This window comes from Scomber japonicus, chromosome 11 (assembly GCF_027409825.1).
Source record: "Scomber japonicus isolate fScoJap1 chromosome 11, fScoJap1.pri, whole genome shotgun sequence".
NCBI classification, from domain to species: Eukaryota; Metazoa; Chordata; class Actinopteri; order Scombriformes; family Scombridae; genus Scomber; species Scomber japonicus.
Window position 1 is genome coordinate 20571561 of NC_070588.1, and position 16087 is coordinate 20587647.

Here is a 16087-nt window from a genome sequence, read left to right on the forward strand (position 1 = left end):
AACAGCAGAAATTGAATGTGATCAAATTGAATATTTTACAACCATTAAACCCTCAAATTTCAGAGGAATCTGCTGCTCCTCACCAGCAGATAGAAGCAACAGAACCAAATCCATGCATTAGGGAGTTTCATTTTACATCTAAAAATCTTTGAGTTTTACACCAAACAGATTCATTACACAAAGAGGAAAAAGCTACAAGCCATAAATATTTTTATGCTTGGTTACATTTGTTTGACATATGTACAACAAATGTTCTGTATCAGAGTTACTGATTTTACATCTGCACTGACTGCTTCTGATTTTCAGAAACTGTTCTTTTGATAGCTGGATTGTTGTTCTTTTAATTTAACATTAATTTAGCACATTTTGTAATAAAAGGTAAGTGAGAAGTCATAAACTCATGACTGCGATGGCTCAGCAAGTGGTTGTACCCATTCATCTACACTGATGTTAACACTTCTGAATCAGAACTGAACATGACGTCCGTTGAAATCAGTGTGAGGAGATGACTCACAGGAGGAGATCACCTTATCAACATAACTCCAGATCAAGTTAATTAAACTCTCCGCAGGGTAACGGATGCTTTCAGACAGTGGTTATGTTTGTGTTCCTGCTATTCTGGCTGTTCAAGCGTTTCTGAGGATGGCAGCACAGCAGCTGCTTGTTAAAATGTTTGCTGAAGCTTTTGCTCATCATGTAGAGGGCAAATGGGTTCATACAGGAGCTGGTGAAGGCCAAGATGCGAGCGCACACACTGGCGATGAAATGGCCCAGCGACGTATCCACCTGGTCGTAGTGATAGGAGCGGTACAGGTAGATCACATGACTGGGCAGCCAACAGACAGCAAACAAGCCAACAAACACCAGCACAGTCTTAGCCAGACGCTTCCTGGACCTTATCTGAGAGGAGAGTATGTAGAGAAGATTTGGGGGATTTAATGATTCTGTTAAAAGGTGTTAGGGGTAAAAAAGTATTAATTGAAAATAAAATTGTGGACGCCCTCACCTGTTTCTGCAGGTGCTGGTGTCCTTCAGCGGGGATGGCCACAGAGCTCCTGACCAGGCTGCAGGCAATGAAGCAGTAGTAGATGGATATGATGGAGAGTGGGATGATGTAGAAGATCAGGAAGAAGGCAGTGGAGTGAATCTTTGGGTGTAGCTCCCCAGCGTGGGGGTATGGTGCACAGGTCACAAATGTCTCATTGGTGTGGCTGGTGGTGAAGGTGTGCAGGTCAGAGAAGACAGCTTCAGGAATTGCCAGAGTCACCGAGAGAAGCCAGATTGCCCCAGCTCGTAGACAGATACCGAGTGTAGCGCTGGACCTGTCCAGGGGTTTGACAATCGCTCTGTAACTAAATGGAGAGGAGAAATGTGTGGAGCATCACTGTAAACTGGAATGATAATGATTTTTTCCTGTTCAAGATAGCCCCTGATAACATCATTTAAACTTTCTGATTATACATGCTACGAAAAACAAGTTACTGTTTTCAATGTGGCATTCCAACACTTTGTACTGTGGTAGACTGTTGTGTACATACATTTACTGATGCCTCTGGACACATTTTCAGAGATGTTCCTGGAATCAATTGGTGTTTCAGGTATTTCGCCATCATACAGACATCAGCTCATGTCCAGTCGGCTAGCTATTTATGACTACATGGCTCTCCTCTTTTGTACCACAGATGTCTCTGCTGCATCGGTGGTACTGCAGATTTCTCTCCTCTTTCTTTCTCCCTCAATGCCCAAATGTCTGAAGGCTCTGGCTAAAGAATGGGCTGCAAATCCCCTGCATCCAACCTCCACCTCAGAGCTCTCTGTCCAGCCTGCTGACAGTTGTCCTACTTGGAGAGTTTCCTTTCAAAGGCCTCTTTCAAGCAATCTTCCTATGGGACTGTCAGCTCCAGCATCACAGCTTGCTTGTTGGACTCAGACACAAGGACAATGTCTGGTCGCAGGATGGTGGCTGCAATATGGTTAAGGAACTTCAGCTGCCATTCAAGGTACAACAGATGCAAGTCCTGTACAGGCTTGGAAGCACATCATACTAGGCCTGGATAAGAAATTTGAAGCATTGTGGCTCGGCTTTCCAAACCTCAGCCCAGGTCACTGTCCTCTTGACTGCATTCTCCCATCCTGTCCCTGTTGCTTCCTTCCCACTGAATTGCTTCTTATGTCCTCCACTGCTTCTGTCGCCTACTCCTACTACTACTGAACTATTCAACACCTTTCCTTCCCTTTGATGGTGTTCATTTGGGTGTTGGAGAGGATCCTAGTCCTGCCTTGATCAACCACTACCACCAGCCTATTAAACACCTTCCTTGGCTTTCCACTTCCTGCCAATTCTCACTTGGATCCCTGTTTTAGCCAACTTGAGTCCCTGTACTATACCACAGTGACTGTGGAGTCATCTATGAATGCCCCGGAAGGTTGCTGTTGAGGGGAATTAATTCTGGGCCCTCTGCACTCCAGTTCAACAACTTGCGTGCACCCTGTGATGATGCTGATCTCCACTTGGACCAGGTTGACATAATTGCTCCTAAGCAGACCCTCATCCCTATAATCCCTATTGCTGTAGTAATCAGTGATGATATCTCTGAGTCTTCTGGGGATGTGATGTTTGGTCAGTCTAACTGCTTCCACAATGAAGTCATGTTAACTGCAGGCCATTTGATCCATCCGACCACTGGCGGTTGCGTCTCACCAGGTTGGACACCACCTGTGCCTTGTGTTGTTCCTGATCCTGCCACCCACTCATCCTCACTTGGTGAAACTTCAAGTTGGGATTGTTTATTACAGATTTTGCCACATGCACACTGCATGCTCATATCAGTTGCTGGGTCTGATGCTGTTGTGTCCATCCAACCCCACCTCCCCTGCCCCCTCTCAGGAACCCCCAACTGCAGAATCTTTCCATTACATTAATCCTAGCATTTTTTCATCATAGACTCAATTTCTTCATCATCCTTTCTGCAATCACAGAAAGATAATCTTTAAAGGCTTATCTTATACCACAGAGAAAATTAATTTAGGCTTTAAATCAAACAGAAATTACAAAATTAGCTCGTGGATAGAATGAGACACATCAAGGAGACATTTTGTTTATCAAAACTGGTATTAAATGTTTGTTATTAAACATATTTTGCTCTTGAAAGCTAAGGCTAAAATTTGAAAAGGTCAAATGTGCTGGAAATACTGAAAGATGCTCCCAACACTTTTCAACAAATTACAGACTGAATATTAACTGTTTCAGGTTGTTTCTTCACAGAGGTACCACCAAAATCATTGAAGTTCTACATTTAAATCATCATATTGTAAATCTAAATGTGTCTGTCTAAATGATAGCAATCATTAAATTAGGTGTTTTGAGACACAGTTTTGCTAGATGATCAGTCTCATTGTAATAACTGTATATGTCTAACTATTCAACCCACTGGTGTGTTTATCTTTGCAAATGTGCATTGTGCAGAATAACATTGTTCAAACCCACATAACTTTATTTGAAAATTTCCCAAAAAATATGTCAACATGGAATTTGAGGACACTAAAATCATGTCATTATTGTAGCATAGTTTGTAAAAATGTAGGAATTTAAAGGAGTCAAGAAGGGAACAGTAAGTGGACTATTTTGATATTTTAAATCAAGTTAAAGGCACTTGTGCCATTTTTAAGAAAATGTGATTATGTTTTAAAGCAAATAATCAAAAATGGGAAGATCTTATAGCATTTATTTAGATCATTATCTACACAAATTAAATGTACAGGCAAAAATAATTGAGGATTAAAACACGTAAAAAATAGAATCAATTATTTTTAAGACTTGGTGCAGAGAAACTACGACACTGAACTGAAATGTGCCTTAAATGTTTCAAATACGTAATATATACACAGTGTATTTTCATTTGATATGATACTACAGCCATTAAAAACATATTTTGGATTTTAATATTTCAGTCACTGTGAGTACCATGCAGCTTCAGTGCGGATTTGTTTTTAATTTAAACAAACCTACGGGGTGTTTAAAGGGAATGAAAACGTTGAGTTAAAGACACTTTAAAGAATCAACTGTGTGAGGAGTACCGGTCAGCGGAGAGAGCAGTAAGGGTGAAAACGGACACTCCCACCGAGGTGAGCTGGATGAACGGGATGAGTTTGCATCCAACCCGGCCGAAGAGCCACTCGTCCACCAGGTATCTGCTGGCGTCCACCGGGGCGCAGGTCACTAGCAGCAGCAGGTCCCCCAGAGCCAGGCTGGACAAGAACAAGTTTGGCACCGTACGCATGGACTTCACCACTAGACATATCTTCATTAAAGTCACATTTCCCACCAGACCTATGATGATGATGATACCGTAGACAGCAGCAATTCCGATGCCTGGGAGCCATATGCTGTACTGGTGCTCTTCTCCCGTGGAGTCAAAAAACAGTCTGGAGACATTGAGACCCGACAGCCCGCTGTCATCTGGACCTAACACGAAGGAATCCTCCAGAGACATCACAGCATATAGGACGAGTCTGATGTCGATGGTGCGTTTGGTGAGTGGCTTTATAAACTACATCCAGTTGTGCGTCATTTTACGCACTGCAGGTTGAAAGTTGTCAGAGTCAGATAAAAGAAGATATTAGATGTAAAAAAAAACCAAACTGATTTGAATTACACCTAAACTTAACACCTTAACACCTAAATTCAATGTTATCCTTTAATTACGTAATATAAAAAGTGAAAACTTGTTTGTTCGTCTTGACTGGATGTGATTTGAAGTTATGAACCCTTCAATGTATATTAACAGCTATAGGTGGAAAGTGCAGACCTAACTGGAATATTGTTATACAAAGCAAGAAAGACTATCCTTAAATGTTTGACTTGTAAAGACTTTGCCACCTTATACACTCAAAAAAGTCCAACTTCAAAATTGTTGTTCTAACATTTTATTCAAAGTAACAAGTAATATAATCAACTAAAAGTTTTAAGTTGAGAAAATTTCAGATAGTAGTTTGGGCATCTGCTGAGGTAACTAAGGCACAGGTCATGCACAGGTAAATGTTTGTTAACAAGACTTGGGAGTAGTGATGTTATGTCACATTACCAAACAACATGTACATCATGACAACATGGGCTCTGCAGCACTCGAGAATCAGTCCATCTTACCAAAAAGTTAAATAATTGTTTAGGTATAGGTATACCATGAACAGGTTTGGGCTTGAGCCAGCTTAGGAAGGATAGGCTGCAAACTCATTAAACTGTGCTTGCTTCACTGCAAAGAACACAAGATTCACTGATGATCTGCCAAACCAGATGGGTATATATACATGATCTAATCACAAAACAAGGCTCAGCTGGGGGAAGCAGAGACCACAGTAAGGAGGGAACATGATGATTGGGTAACAAGGTGATTAGGGAGGATGTGGGAGCCAAAACACAGGACAGGTGAGCATGGGAAAGCAGGCTGGGCAGGGCCACAGGAACACATGAAGAACACAAGAGGTTACAAACACGAAAATAAAACCGAAACAAAGATGAAAATATAGATAAAATAAAGAAAACCCTGGACTCAGAAAAAAAATACCAAACTCAAGCACAACACACATAAGGCCAGATGACAAATGCAGTTATTATGAACAATTTGTAATCCAGATCACATTCAGTACACACGGTCCTCTTTATCACTGAGACAGAGTACACACTGCACAAGTTCAGTCCAGGGTTGAAACAAAGGTAGACCAATCAATATTGCAACATGGGTTAAGCTTGCTGTTCCTGCATACATTTACAGTGCATATGGAAAGTATTCACACCCCTTCACTTCCCCCACATTTTGTTATGTTACAGCCTTATTCCAAAATTGATTAAATTCTTTTTTTTCCTCACCAATCTACACACAATACCCCATAATGACAAAGTGAAAAAGGTTTTTTAGAAATTCTTGCAAATTTATTAAAAATAAAAAACTGAAATATCGCATGTAAGCACATAAGTATTCATTCCCTTGCTATGACACTCAAAATTGAGCTCAGGTGCATCCTGTTTCCACTGATCATTCTTGAGATGTTTCTACAACTTGACTGGAGTCCACCTGTAGTAAATTCAATTGATTGGACATGATTTGGAAAGGCACACACCTGTTTATATAAGGTCCCACTGTTGACAGTGCATGTCAGAGCAGAAACCAAGCCATGAAGTCAAAGGAATTGTATGTAGACCTCCAAGACAGGAGTGTATCGAGGCACAGATCTGGGGAAGTGTGCAAAAAGAATCTGCAGTATTGAAGGTCCCAAAGAGCACAGTGGTCTCCATCATTCACACTCTTCCTAGAGCTGGCCACCCAGCCAAACTGAGCAATTGGGGGAGAAGGGCCTTGGTCAGGGACGTGACCAAGAACCCGATGGTCACTCTGACAGAGCTCCAGTGTTCCTCTGTGGAGATGAGAGAACCTTCCAGAAGAACAACCATCTCTGCAGCACTCCATCAATCAGGCCTTTATAATAGAGTGGCCAGACGGAAGCCCCTACTCAGTAAAAAGGCACATGACAGCCCACTTGGAGTTTGCCATAAGGCACCTAAAGGACTCTCAGACCATGAGAAACAAGGTTCCTGTGGTCTGATGAAACCAAGATTTAACTCTTTGGCCTGAATGCCAAGTGACATGTCTGGAGGAAACCAGGCACCTCATCACCTGGCTAATACCATCCCTACGGTGAAGCATGGTGGTGGCAGCATCATGCTATGGGGATGTTTTTCAGTGGCAGGAACTGGAAGACTAGTCAGGACTAAGGGAAAGATTAACAGAGCAAAGTACAGAGAGATCCTTGATGAAAATCTGCTCCAGAGCACTCAGGATCTCAGACTAGGGCGAAGGCTTACCTTCCAACAGGAGAACGACAAGTCTGTGAATGTCCTTGAGTGGCACAGCCAGAGCCCAGACTTGAACCTGGTTGAACATCTCTGGAAAGACCTGAAAATTACTGTGCAGCGACGCTCCCCATCTTATCTGACATAGCTTGAGAGGATCTGCAGAGACGAATGGGAGAAATAAATACAGGTGTGCCAAGCTTGTAGCTTCATACCCAAGCAGACACCCAAGGGTGCCTCAACAAAGTACTGAGTAAAGGGTGTGAATACTTATGTGCAATATTTTTGTTTATTTTTTTAATACATTTGCAAAAATGTCTACAAAAATACAAAAATTTGTCTCCTCTGTTGCACCCATAAATGGAATGAAAACCTTTCCTATCAGTTGCTGCAGCTGGATCTGCAACTTTATGGCCAATTACTCAATGTTATAGGAGAGCTGTTTCTGTTTTCACAGAAACAAAAACCAAACCTTTATTTTCAAATGTTCTTGAGTCTCCACTAAACCTTTCATCTGCATATTGTTCATGGTTCTTGTATCTCTAATCAGAGACTTATAGAAACACTGATGAGACCTTATTTGCTAGTGCATCAGATTGCACCAATTGAGTCCAATGCCATTTCTAATATAAATGCAAATTTAGTTTTCTAGTATCAAGGCCACAGATAAGACAGCTGAAAATATGCATGCATGACTTGAACCATTTAAATTTTCCAGACTCTTCTGTTGACCACTTCTAAGGACTTCAGTCAAAATTGGTTAATAAGAACAAAATGGTTGCAGACTCGGGGAGAAAAAAAAAGCATTTCAACCCCCAAATGTGCATAATTTGTTTCCTTCTATTTCTCTAAGACTAAAAAGAGATGGTCATCAAAGTGAAATGGCTACTTGCACAAACACAAACACACTCAAGAGGCCATTGCTGATCCCACTGTCTGCTATTTCAAGTAATAATTAGACAAGCCGCCTTGAACCAAATGATGTTTTTCAGAGCTCTGAGTGCCACTGTTATTCTCCCTTCACCATCTCTCTCTCTGCATTATCTCCTGCCTCCTCTGTGACTTTCTTTTTCAGAATAAATTCTATTGAAGGATCTGTTCAAATTGCATTCATTTAGCTTTACTTCACTTTTGGAATAAATTTATACATACATTTTTAGTGGTCAAACTTAATTTATATGGCACAAGTCATACATTGAGTGCAACTCCATTTGCTGACCCTAAAAACAGTAAATGAATAGTTAATAAATAGGATGTGTGTTTAAATAAAAGCATCTAAATGAATGAAGTATAATATAATAAATAAAACTAATAATGCAATAAGAAATAAAAGTAAATGTGCAGTAGATAAAAGTCAAATTACAAAGACGAGTTTTAAGTTTTCTTTTACAGTCAAGTCAGGTTGGCTTATGCTGCAGGTGGTAGGTAAACTATTACAAAGATAACTGACTGTAAAGATTTCCAGATTGGGTATGAATTGATAGGTTTGATTAAAAAATGGCTAGCCACACTCTTTAAACATTTGTAATTAGTTTCATATTCAAAGGATGACCTTTGCTTCTACACTCATATCTCTGTAACATTCTTTTTTATCTCTTTCTTTAGAAATGGATCAAAAACTCATTTCAAATTAAAAATTGATTCAAAGCTCTCATACAATCTTGACTCAGATAACTGACTCAATCATTTTGGAAATGGCACCCAGTGTGATACAACAGTAATGAACACAGCTGACACTGGCTACCTGGGATAGTTCTGAATAATTTGTGTGTTTGATGGTTTAAAATAAAGCAACAGCTACCTGTGAGCAGAATTAAGCAGAGTAAGTTGAAAGTAAAGAATTAGTACCTTAAAAACTCCCTCCAGACAGGTATTAAGACATATAAAACTTTTCTGCTTGGAACAATCATGATTGTCTGATAGGGTTTTTCCACAACATTCAAATCCTGAACATGACATTTTCTCCTTCTTCCTCATTAAAAACTCCAGGATAGATGAATATGCAAATATGATTAATTTCAGAGGTCTAACTGCTGGACACAAGGTGCCTCCTACTTCACTGTAAAGTCCAGTTTTAGTGTTTGAGCACTGGAGACTCCTCATTTCCATATTGCACTTGTATAAGTATAGTATAGTATAGTATAGTATAGTTCCAAATAACTCATGCTCATAGTTTTCAATGAGCACAGATAAACTTTCCAGTCAGCAGATGAATATGGAAAACAGCCTTCTAGTGTGAAACTGTTCATTTAGTTACTCTGATTATGTATGCAGTCACAGATAAAACAATTGTTTTAATATAGTTATCACTCTTTAGTTTTGGGGCAACATTGAAGTCAGAACTGTTTTCAGCACCATGGACAGCGTACGGCTGAGCCTATGGGCCTCTGTCCCCATCTGTTGGTGAAGAAGCTAAACTGCAGCATTAACCAACAAGAATGACATTCTCAGGGTGAATAGACCTTTGTCACTGCAGACATTTTGAATGGTCATAGCAGGAGAAGGCACAGGTAGAACTGATAATATTAACAACGTCTCAATTCTGTTCAAGTGTCCAAAGAAGCCACACTGAGGATTTGGGAAAACTAAATGGGATTCAGCCACCGTAGTTATAGGATTAATTGCAGCGACTAAAGAAAATAGATGGGTCTTAAGATGAGTTTTTAAAATATTGATTTAGAGGCAAACTATTCAACATTTCAGGGCCAACAATGGAAAAACTGGGAACGTGTAATGAAGAGTAGTGGAGTAAAATGACTTAAATTATAGTAGCCTACAGAAATTGTATCAGCAAGAAAGTAACTCAAAGTAAGTATTCACATTACATATGATCCCTTTTAATGGTTTTATGTTATTATGTATGTTATCTTATTGATTATTGATTCATTCATGTGTAAAGTTGAATATAATATTCATAAATATAGGTCACTTAGTCACTCTTCACATTATATTTATTATAATTAGCAGTAGTTGTAGTGTGCTCCACTGATTCATGTATGAATTTAAGATACATATCATATATTTACATATTCAGTTTATCTTTATTTATTTATCTATATAATAGGCCCAAACAGTGTACAGCATATGCAAATATGCCAAATATAAAAATGGGGACAACCAACTATTTAATGTGTTCCCTAAATGTTTTATGTTGGATGCTTTCAGCTCCATTCATTTTTATCCTTTATACATGTTTTGTTTAATCTTTAGGCTCTTATGACATTAACTTGATTTGCAGATTTAGATTTATGTACAATGTCAGCTTATTGAAAGTGCAACTACCCAACAGTACATGAAGTATTTGTCATGACTTTTACCTGAGCAGCTAGACAACTAAAGTACTCAGGGGTCAGTTCTGTATAATAATGAACCTACTTATAATTACAAAAATCAATCAGTTGTCTCAGTATATGCAGTCTAATACAGGAGCCCTGCCTACATCCTACACAGGTCATTTTATCTGCCCTAATTGATGTTGTGGTCAAAATAAACTCTATAACACAATACACCAAAAGTTTAAAGCCTAACAACTCTTTTAAAAAGTTTGGATAATACATTATAACCTTCATGATATTGGATGTGTTGCAGGCTGTATACAGGATACTGCACATATTTTGCTACTAAAGCTACTTCAGTATACTGTGATTAAAACTTTAAGATGGTGGAGTTTTAATTGTGTAGAGTGAGGAGTCTTTGTGGTAACTGTATTATTATTGGTTGTATTTCAGTAAAGGACCTGAATACTTCTTCCACTTCTGCACACTGAAATGAAAACTTTGACAAGAGGTCACTGCGGGGCAGACAGGCTGCAGGTCCCAGCATCTAATATGAGACTGAACCATCCCTGCTGTCATCCAATCAGCTGAGGGCTGATGGGATTGGATGAGCAGTCGGTGTGTCTCTTCCCTCAGCATCCTTGGTTACCTCTCGGGCTGACACTGATCTGCGTTAGTGGAGTGGGGATTTTCACCGGTGATGGAAAACACCCGCTGCTTTGCCAACCGCTTCACCGACTACAAGGGCGCGCTGCTCCCGGACCAGGGCACAGAAGCCGTGGTGCCCGCCGTCATCTCCACCATTGACAAAATCCTGAAACATGTCCCCGTCGACATCAGCGACTACGACGGAGGGCTGTATGATGGCCCGGCCGGGGTGGCCTACATGCTGTATCATGTCAGCGAGTGTCCGCTGTTCTCGCAGCAGCGGGACGCCTACCTGAAGACGGCTAAACAGATCATCGATGTGTCGGTCAAAAATGTGGACGCAGAGCCGGACAAAAACATGCGTGCTGCCTTCCTGCTCGGTGGGGCTGGCATCTACGCAGTGGCCACGATGATATACAAGTCTCTGGGCTTGGCTGAGTTTGTGAAGCCGCTGACCAAATTTCGTAAACTGTGGGAGGTGTGTGCGCCCATCAATTTCCTGGAGTGCGGCTCCGATGAGCTGTTTGTGGGACGTGCTGGGTACCTGTGTGCCGCCCTGGTGCTCAAGCAGAAGCTGGGCATAGAGGTGAGCTCCTGAAACCTGCTGAACATGGATCCACGTCTTTAAATTGTCTACATGTGCACACACAAGGCAACCAACTGCTTTGTGATGCATGCTTTTTTTGAGGGAACTCAAACTCAGTTGAATGTTTGAGCTTTACTCTGCAGAATGATGTATGTGCAGAGTTTGATACTAAAAGGCTGTTTTCACGTTTATCTGCTAAAAGTAGAAAGTTTCTCAGTGATCATTGAAAATCATTTAAGGGGCGACCGATGTGCAGGATTTTGTGACATCGCAAACGGGCTAATCCTGGTCCAGTATGTCACTTACACAAGTGTGATGTGGAAACTAGAAGCCTCCAGTGCACAAACACTGAGAATAGACTTTACATTGAAGTAGGAGACATGTTGTGTCCAGCAGTTAAACTTTTGAAATGAACAATGTGTATATATTAACTGATATGGATTTATCAATGAGAGAGTAGTATTTCTATGTGATGACAACAGGATGTCCTTTATTTTCCAGATTTTGAGCAAGGATCAGATCAAATCTATTTGCCAGGCCATCATCATGGGAGGAAAACAATACGCCAGGAGGAAGAGAAAGCCTTTCCCCCTCATGTACTCGTACTATGGGACAGAGTACCTCGGTAAGAACAGCAGCTCTGAGTGAGCTTTGATAGAGAAGTATGTTACCTCCTGTAAGTATTTAATGTCTGCCTTTGTTATCCAGGGAGACTTTGTGTTTTGAAGGGCAAATTAGCTTTTAGAAATGAAGATTTTAGCCTGAATGTCCTTCTCAGAACTGCTGCCCTCTGACTGTAAACACAAGGAAACTTTAGAGATATTTATTGATGTGGGATTGGTGTGTTCATATGTGTAAAGCTATCTCTCCTTTCCTTGACTGCATCAGATGAAGAAAGCTGTCAGGGTCGGAGATCCTCAGTAACAATCACACCAACACAGAGTCCATAGTAAGCATAGGCCCACTGGCCACTTCTGCATGGAAACTAAACTTTGAGGATGACGAGGAAGTAAAAAAGTGTCACTAACCCTAACCTTAACCCTAACTGGAAAACGATTTTCACATGAACACATCTGGCTAAGCTAAGATGCTGCATGTGTTAGAGTTTGCCTGTCCTGAAAGATTTGATTCCTCATTGGATTTGCTTGATAGCATCAAGAATCCTATCTGAAGGGAATCCACCAACACCGGCTTTCCTTACATCAGAGAGCAATGTTTTCCCTGCATGTCTCCAGTATGATGTAGGAAGACCCTGCCCCAGTTTCCCAAAGAATTACATCCATATTTGAAGAATTCTGCACTTCACAATTTACATCCAATTCCAGCAATGTGTAGCGTGTCTGACTGGCATTTCAAAAATGTTGGAGTCATGAGGTTTTGCAGACCGTCCAATATTAACTATCTTGCCTGATTAGAAGGTTGCAAGCCTATTAACATACTACTTCATACTAATATTAACTTAAATGTACTAAGTCTAAGAAACTTCAAGAATCATGCTTTAGAGACTAAAGTTCTATTTCTAAATAGACTAAATAGACTATTTACACTATGTTTTCTAATAGTTTTGATATTTGAGTCCTAAAATCCTATTTCAGTATATATATTTAAATCCCAACAGAGTGGTCTATGGTCCTGATGGGTTGTTTAGTAGGACATGATTGTGCAACTTCCATTTGAGCTTAATTAAACAGAGATGACGTGTTCACTGCTGGAAAATAAAACAGTTGCTATTAGACAAAACTGTCAAGTATGTGCAGAGGGTAACAATCAGAAAACAGAAAGTCAGTCATCCAGTCGTCCTTTGTGAATGCCTGTGCTTGTGTCCTACGGTTTGTGTCTGTCTGTGTGTGCCTGGCACGTTGCCTTCTTGCATGCCTGGTTTGGTGGGTGCATGTGTGTCCCTCCTCCTCCCCCTCACTCCCCCCTCCTGTCAGGCGCAGCCCACGGCCTTTCATCAGTGCTGCAGATGCTGCTGAGCTACCAGGACGTCCTCAGCAGGGTGGAGAAGGACCTGGTGTGGCAAAGCGTCAATTTCCTTATGAGTCAGGAGCAGAATTGCAACTGGCCTGCAGAGCTGGGCGCCATCATTGAGAGAGAGAATGAACTAGTGCACTGGTGTCATGGAGCCCCTGGTATGCTCATTATTATCCATTCAGCAGCTGTTGCTTCAGGGTAAAGAATGTATCCTATTAAATTTGTGTTATCGTCCTCTCATGCAGGTGTGGCATATCTTTTTGCCAAAGCCTACCTGATCAATAACAAACCCCAGTATCTGGACACATGTATCCGCAGTGGAGAGCTTGTGTGGCAGAAGGGGCTCCTGAAAAAGGGACCTGGGATTTGTCACAGAGTCGCAGGCAGTGCTTACGTTTTTCTCCTGCTTTATCGGCTCACAGGAAACTCGAAATACATCTACCGTGCTCAGAGGCAAGAAATCTCTTCTGCTGTCCTTCATTATAAAAAATTTGAGGCCAGGACTTCCTGCTTTCTCTGGAAATTGAAATTTGACTGGCATGTGACAAGCAACAAATACAATACAAACAACTTTATTCATCTCCAAACAAATTGCAACTAGAGGGATTAATAAAGTTGTTTGTTTATTTGATGCTCTGATTTCTGTGTCAAACTTGAGCATGCACCAGGTATATGAATCTGATAGAAAAATATTAAATCTCTTTTTATTATTGATGATTTATTGACCAAAAAAAGACAAATTATAAATAATAATAATAATTTGAGTCCAAAGAAAATACCAGAACCAGCTTTAAATACCCTGTTACCCTGATGTAATTTGTGTGAAATTTAAACTTGCCCTCAGAATTAGATGGAGTACGTATACACATGTATTAGGCTATTTGGAAAAAGCAAATTGAAAAACGTCTCCACAGTGACTGCAAGCAACAGATTTATTTATTTCTCTCCCAGTAGGAACCAGTAGGAATACCGTATACCAACTGGGCTGACAGGCTACTGAATGAAATTAAGTGTGAAAGGGCTGAAGTACAGAAACAAAAATCAAAAATATCGATTTTTTATTAAGTGATTTTTATGCTTTCTATCTGAGAGTTACAATAGATGAAAACTCTAGTGTCTCTAGTGTCTTTACAGTGAATATGAAGCTAAAGCCAGGAGAGTTAGCTAGAAACAGGGAAACAGCCTATCTCTGTCTGAAGGCCTCTGCACCTAACCTCTCATAAACCACATGTTGTTTTTAATCGTTTTGCTTCAAAGGTATACTGTTACCTCTTGTTGGCAGAGCCACACTAACTGCTTCCCATGTTTCCAGTCTTGCCAGGCTAAATCTGATCCTCTCCTTGTTCCAGGGCCATATTTAATGTACAAAAATAAGACTTACATTGATTCTTTCATCTAACTCTGGCCAAGTGAATGAGTGTATATACAGTCCAATATATGGGGGTTGTGTGACCTGAAAACAATTTATCTACCATTTTACAGCCACAACAGTAGGTTTACGGCCAGTGGTGTACTGGACATCAGGCATACTGGGATAAACCCAGTGGGCCAGTGGACTATCAAACTCTACTTGTTGGGCCTGTCATTCAGGGTATACATGAGAGTGCTGCATGCCTGTAATCACAGCTGAGCACCCTTTACTATCACTGCCAGAGGGGGGAGACAAAATTCCTGCACTCCAGCTTTAAAGGGAAACATTAAGATATTGTACATGACAAAAAGCACAAACAGCGTGTTTCACGAGCAAATCTCCATACATATGCAAAAAATAGACATGTATGTATGTTATTGTCAAGACTATGGACAGCTGTCGACACAACGCTTTACCATAAACCTACCTAAATTTATAAAATCTAAACTATGAGGATTTTTTCATATACCCTGTTCAGACATCATGGTGTCAGAGTTTCTAAAGATGTAAAAACGTTCGAGAATATGAGGGATGTCTTTGTGTCATGTTTGTGCCTTAACGACTGAGTTAGTTGACTCAGAGTTGAAGGAAACTCTGATTTTTCGGTTTCACAAAGCCAGTTCAGCCAGCTCAGTTACCCTGGCAACATACTCCGTGAAACTAAACTGCATGCCCCCTCCTCTTCTTCAAAACCCCCAGATTCTCAGAAAATATATCAAAGTGTCAGTGTCTTTGACTGTGCATTCATTTAAAATGTCAGTGTCCATTCATGTCACTCCACTTTTCTTTTCTCCCCTGAAGGTTTGCAGAGTTCCTCTTCACGGAGGAGTTTAAGGCAGGCTCCCACTCTGTGACCAGTGTCTACAGTCTGTTTGAAGGCCTGTCGGGGACCGTCTGTTTCCTGGTTGACCTCTTGCAGCCCGACCAATCAGAGTTCCCTCTGTTTAGTGTCTTTGTGTGAATGGACCCAGAGTCACAGACCTGAACAGAAACCAGTCAATCCTCCGTGAACAGGATTGGTAGAAACTGTGGTGGGGTGGATGGTGATTGAGTTTTAGACAGTAGAAGCTGTTCTTCTTTTGGGTCTATTCTAAAGTGGATATTCAAGTACAAGGCTTTACCAGATTCATCCTACATACCGTAGCTTAATATTGCTCAATTCAATTTACAATGTGATAAAATGCATCGAGGCTTTAGACGTTGTGAAAGTGGTACTGCTAATACAGTGAATGAAACTGCAGCATATTTTACTGAGGTGCTGCACTCAGGTCCCAAACACATATGAACTTAAATGATCTACAGCTGAAATAAAATACAATCACACTAGTCACACAAAAAAAAGACAT

General features: G+C 40.6%; 2 protein-coding genes across 2 annotated transcripts; one reads left to right on the top strand and one right to left on the bottom strand.

The window, feature by feature from the left end:
- Positions 1–585: 585 nt before the first annotated feature.
- Positions 586–4493, bottom strand: LOC128367654 (gastrin-releasing peptide receptor-like). Its single transcript, XM_053328266.1, has 3 exons — positions 4078–4493; positions 1007–1352; positions 586–900 (listed from the first exon to the last, which is right to left on the bottom strand). The coding sequence occupies exons 1-3, from the start codon at positions 4491–4493 to the stop codon at positions 586–588; spliced, it is 1077 nt and encodes a 358-aa protein (XP_053184241.1).
- A 6329-nt stretch (positions 4494–10822) lies between these two features.
- Positions 10823–15702, top strand: LOC128368423 (lanC-like protein 3). The gene is made up of 5 exons (XM_053329230.1): positions 10823–11356; positions 11858–11981; positions 13291–13488; positions 13576–13783; positions 15543–15702. The coding sequence occupies exons 1-5, from the start codon at positions 10823–10825 to the stop codon at positions 15700–15702; spliced, it is 1224 nt and encodes a 407-aa protein (XP_053185205.1).
- The last annotated feature ends 385 nt before the right edge of the window (positions 15703–16087 follow it).

What these genes read in the sequence shown, in the direction of transcription:
- LOC128367654 (XM_053328266.1), bottom strand. Translation starts at nt 4,493, where the DNA reads ATGTCTCTGGAGGATTCCTTCGTGTTAGGTCCAGATGACAGCGGGCTG. An exon ending in ACTGCTCTCTCCGCTGACCG is followed by an intron (nt 1,353 to 4,077) that starts GTACTCCTCACA and finishes CTCTCCATTTAG; the next exon opens with TTACAGAGCGATTGTCAAAC. An exon ending in ACCAGCACCTGCAGAAACAG is followed by an intron (nt 901 to 1,006) that starts GTGAGGGCGTCC and finishes CTCTCCTCTCAG; the next exon opens with ATAAGGTCCAGGAAGCGTCT.
- LOC128368423 (XM_053329230.1), top strand. Translation starts at nt 10,823, where the DNA reads ATGGAAAACACCCGCTGCTTTGCCAACCGCTTCACCGACTACAAGGGC. An exon ending in CTGGTGTCATGGAGCCCCTG is followed by an intron (nt 13,489 to 13,575) that starts GTATGCTCATTA and finishes CCTCTCATGCAG; the next exon opens with GTGTGGCATATCTTTTTGCC. An exon ending in TACATCTACCGTGCTCAGAG is followed by an intron (nt 13,784 to 15,542) that starts GCAAGAAATCTC and finishes TCTCCCCTGAAG; the next exon opens with GTTTGCAGAGTTCCTCTTCA.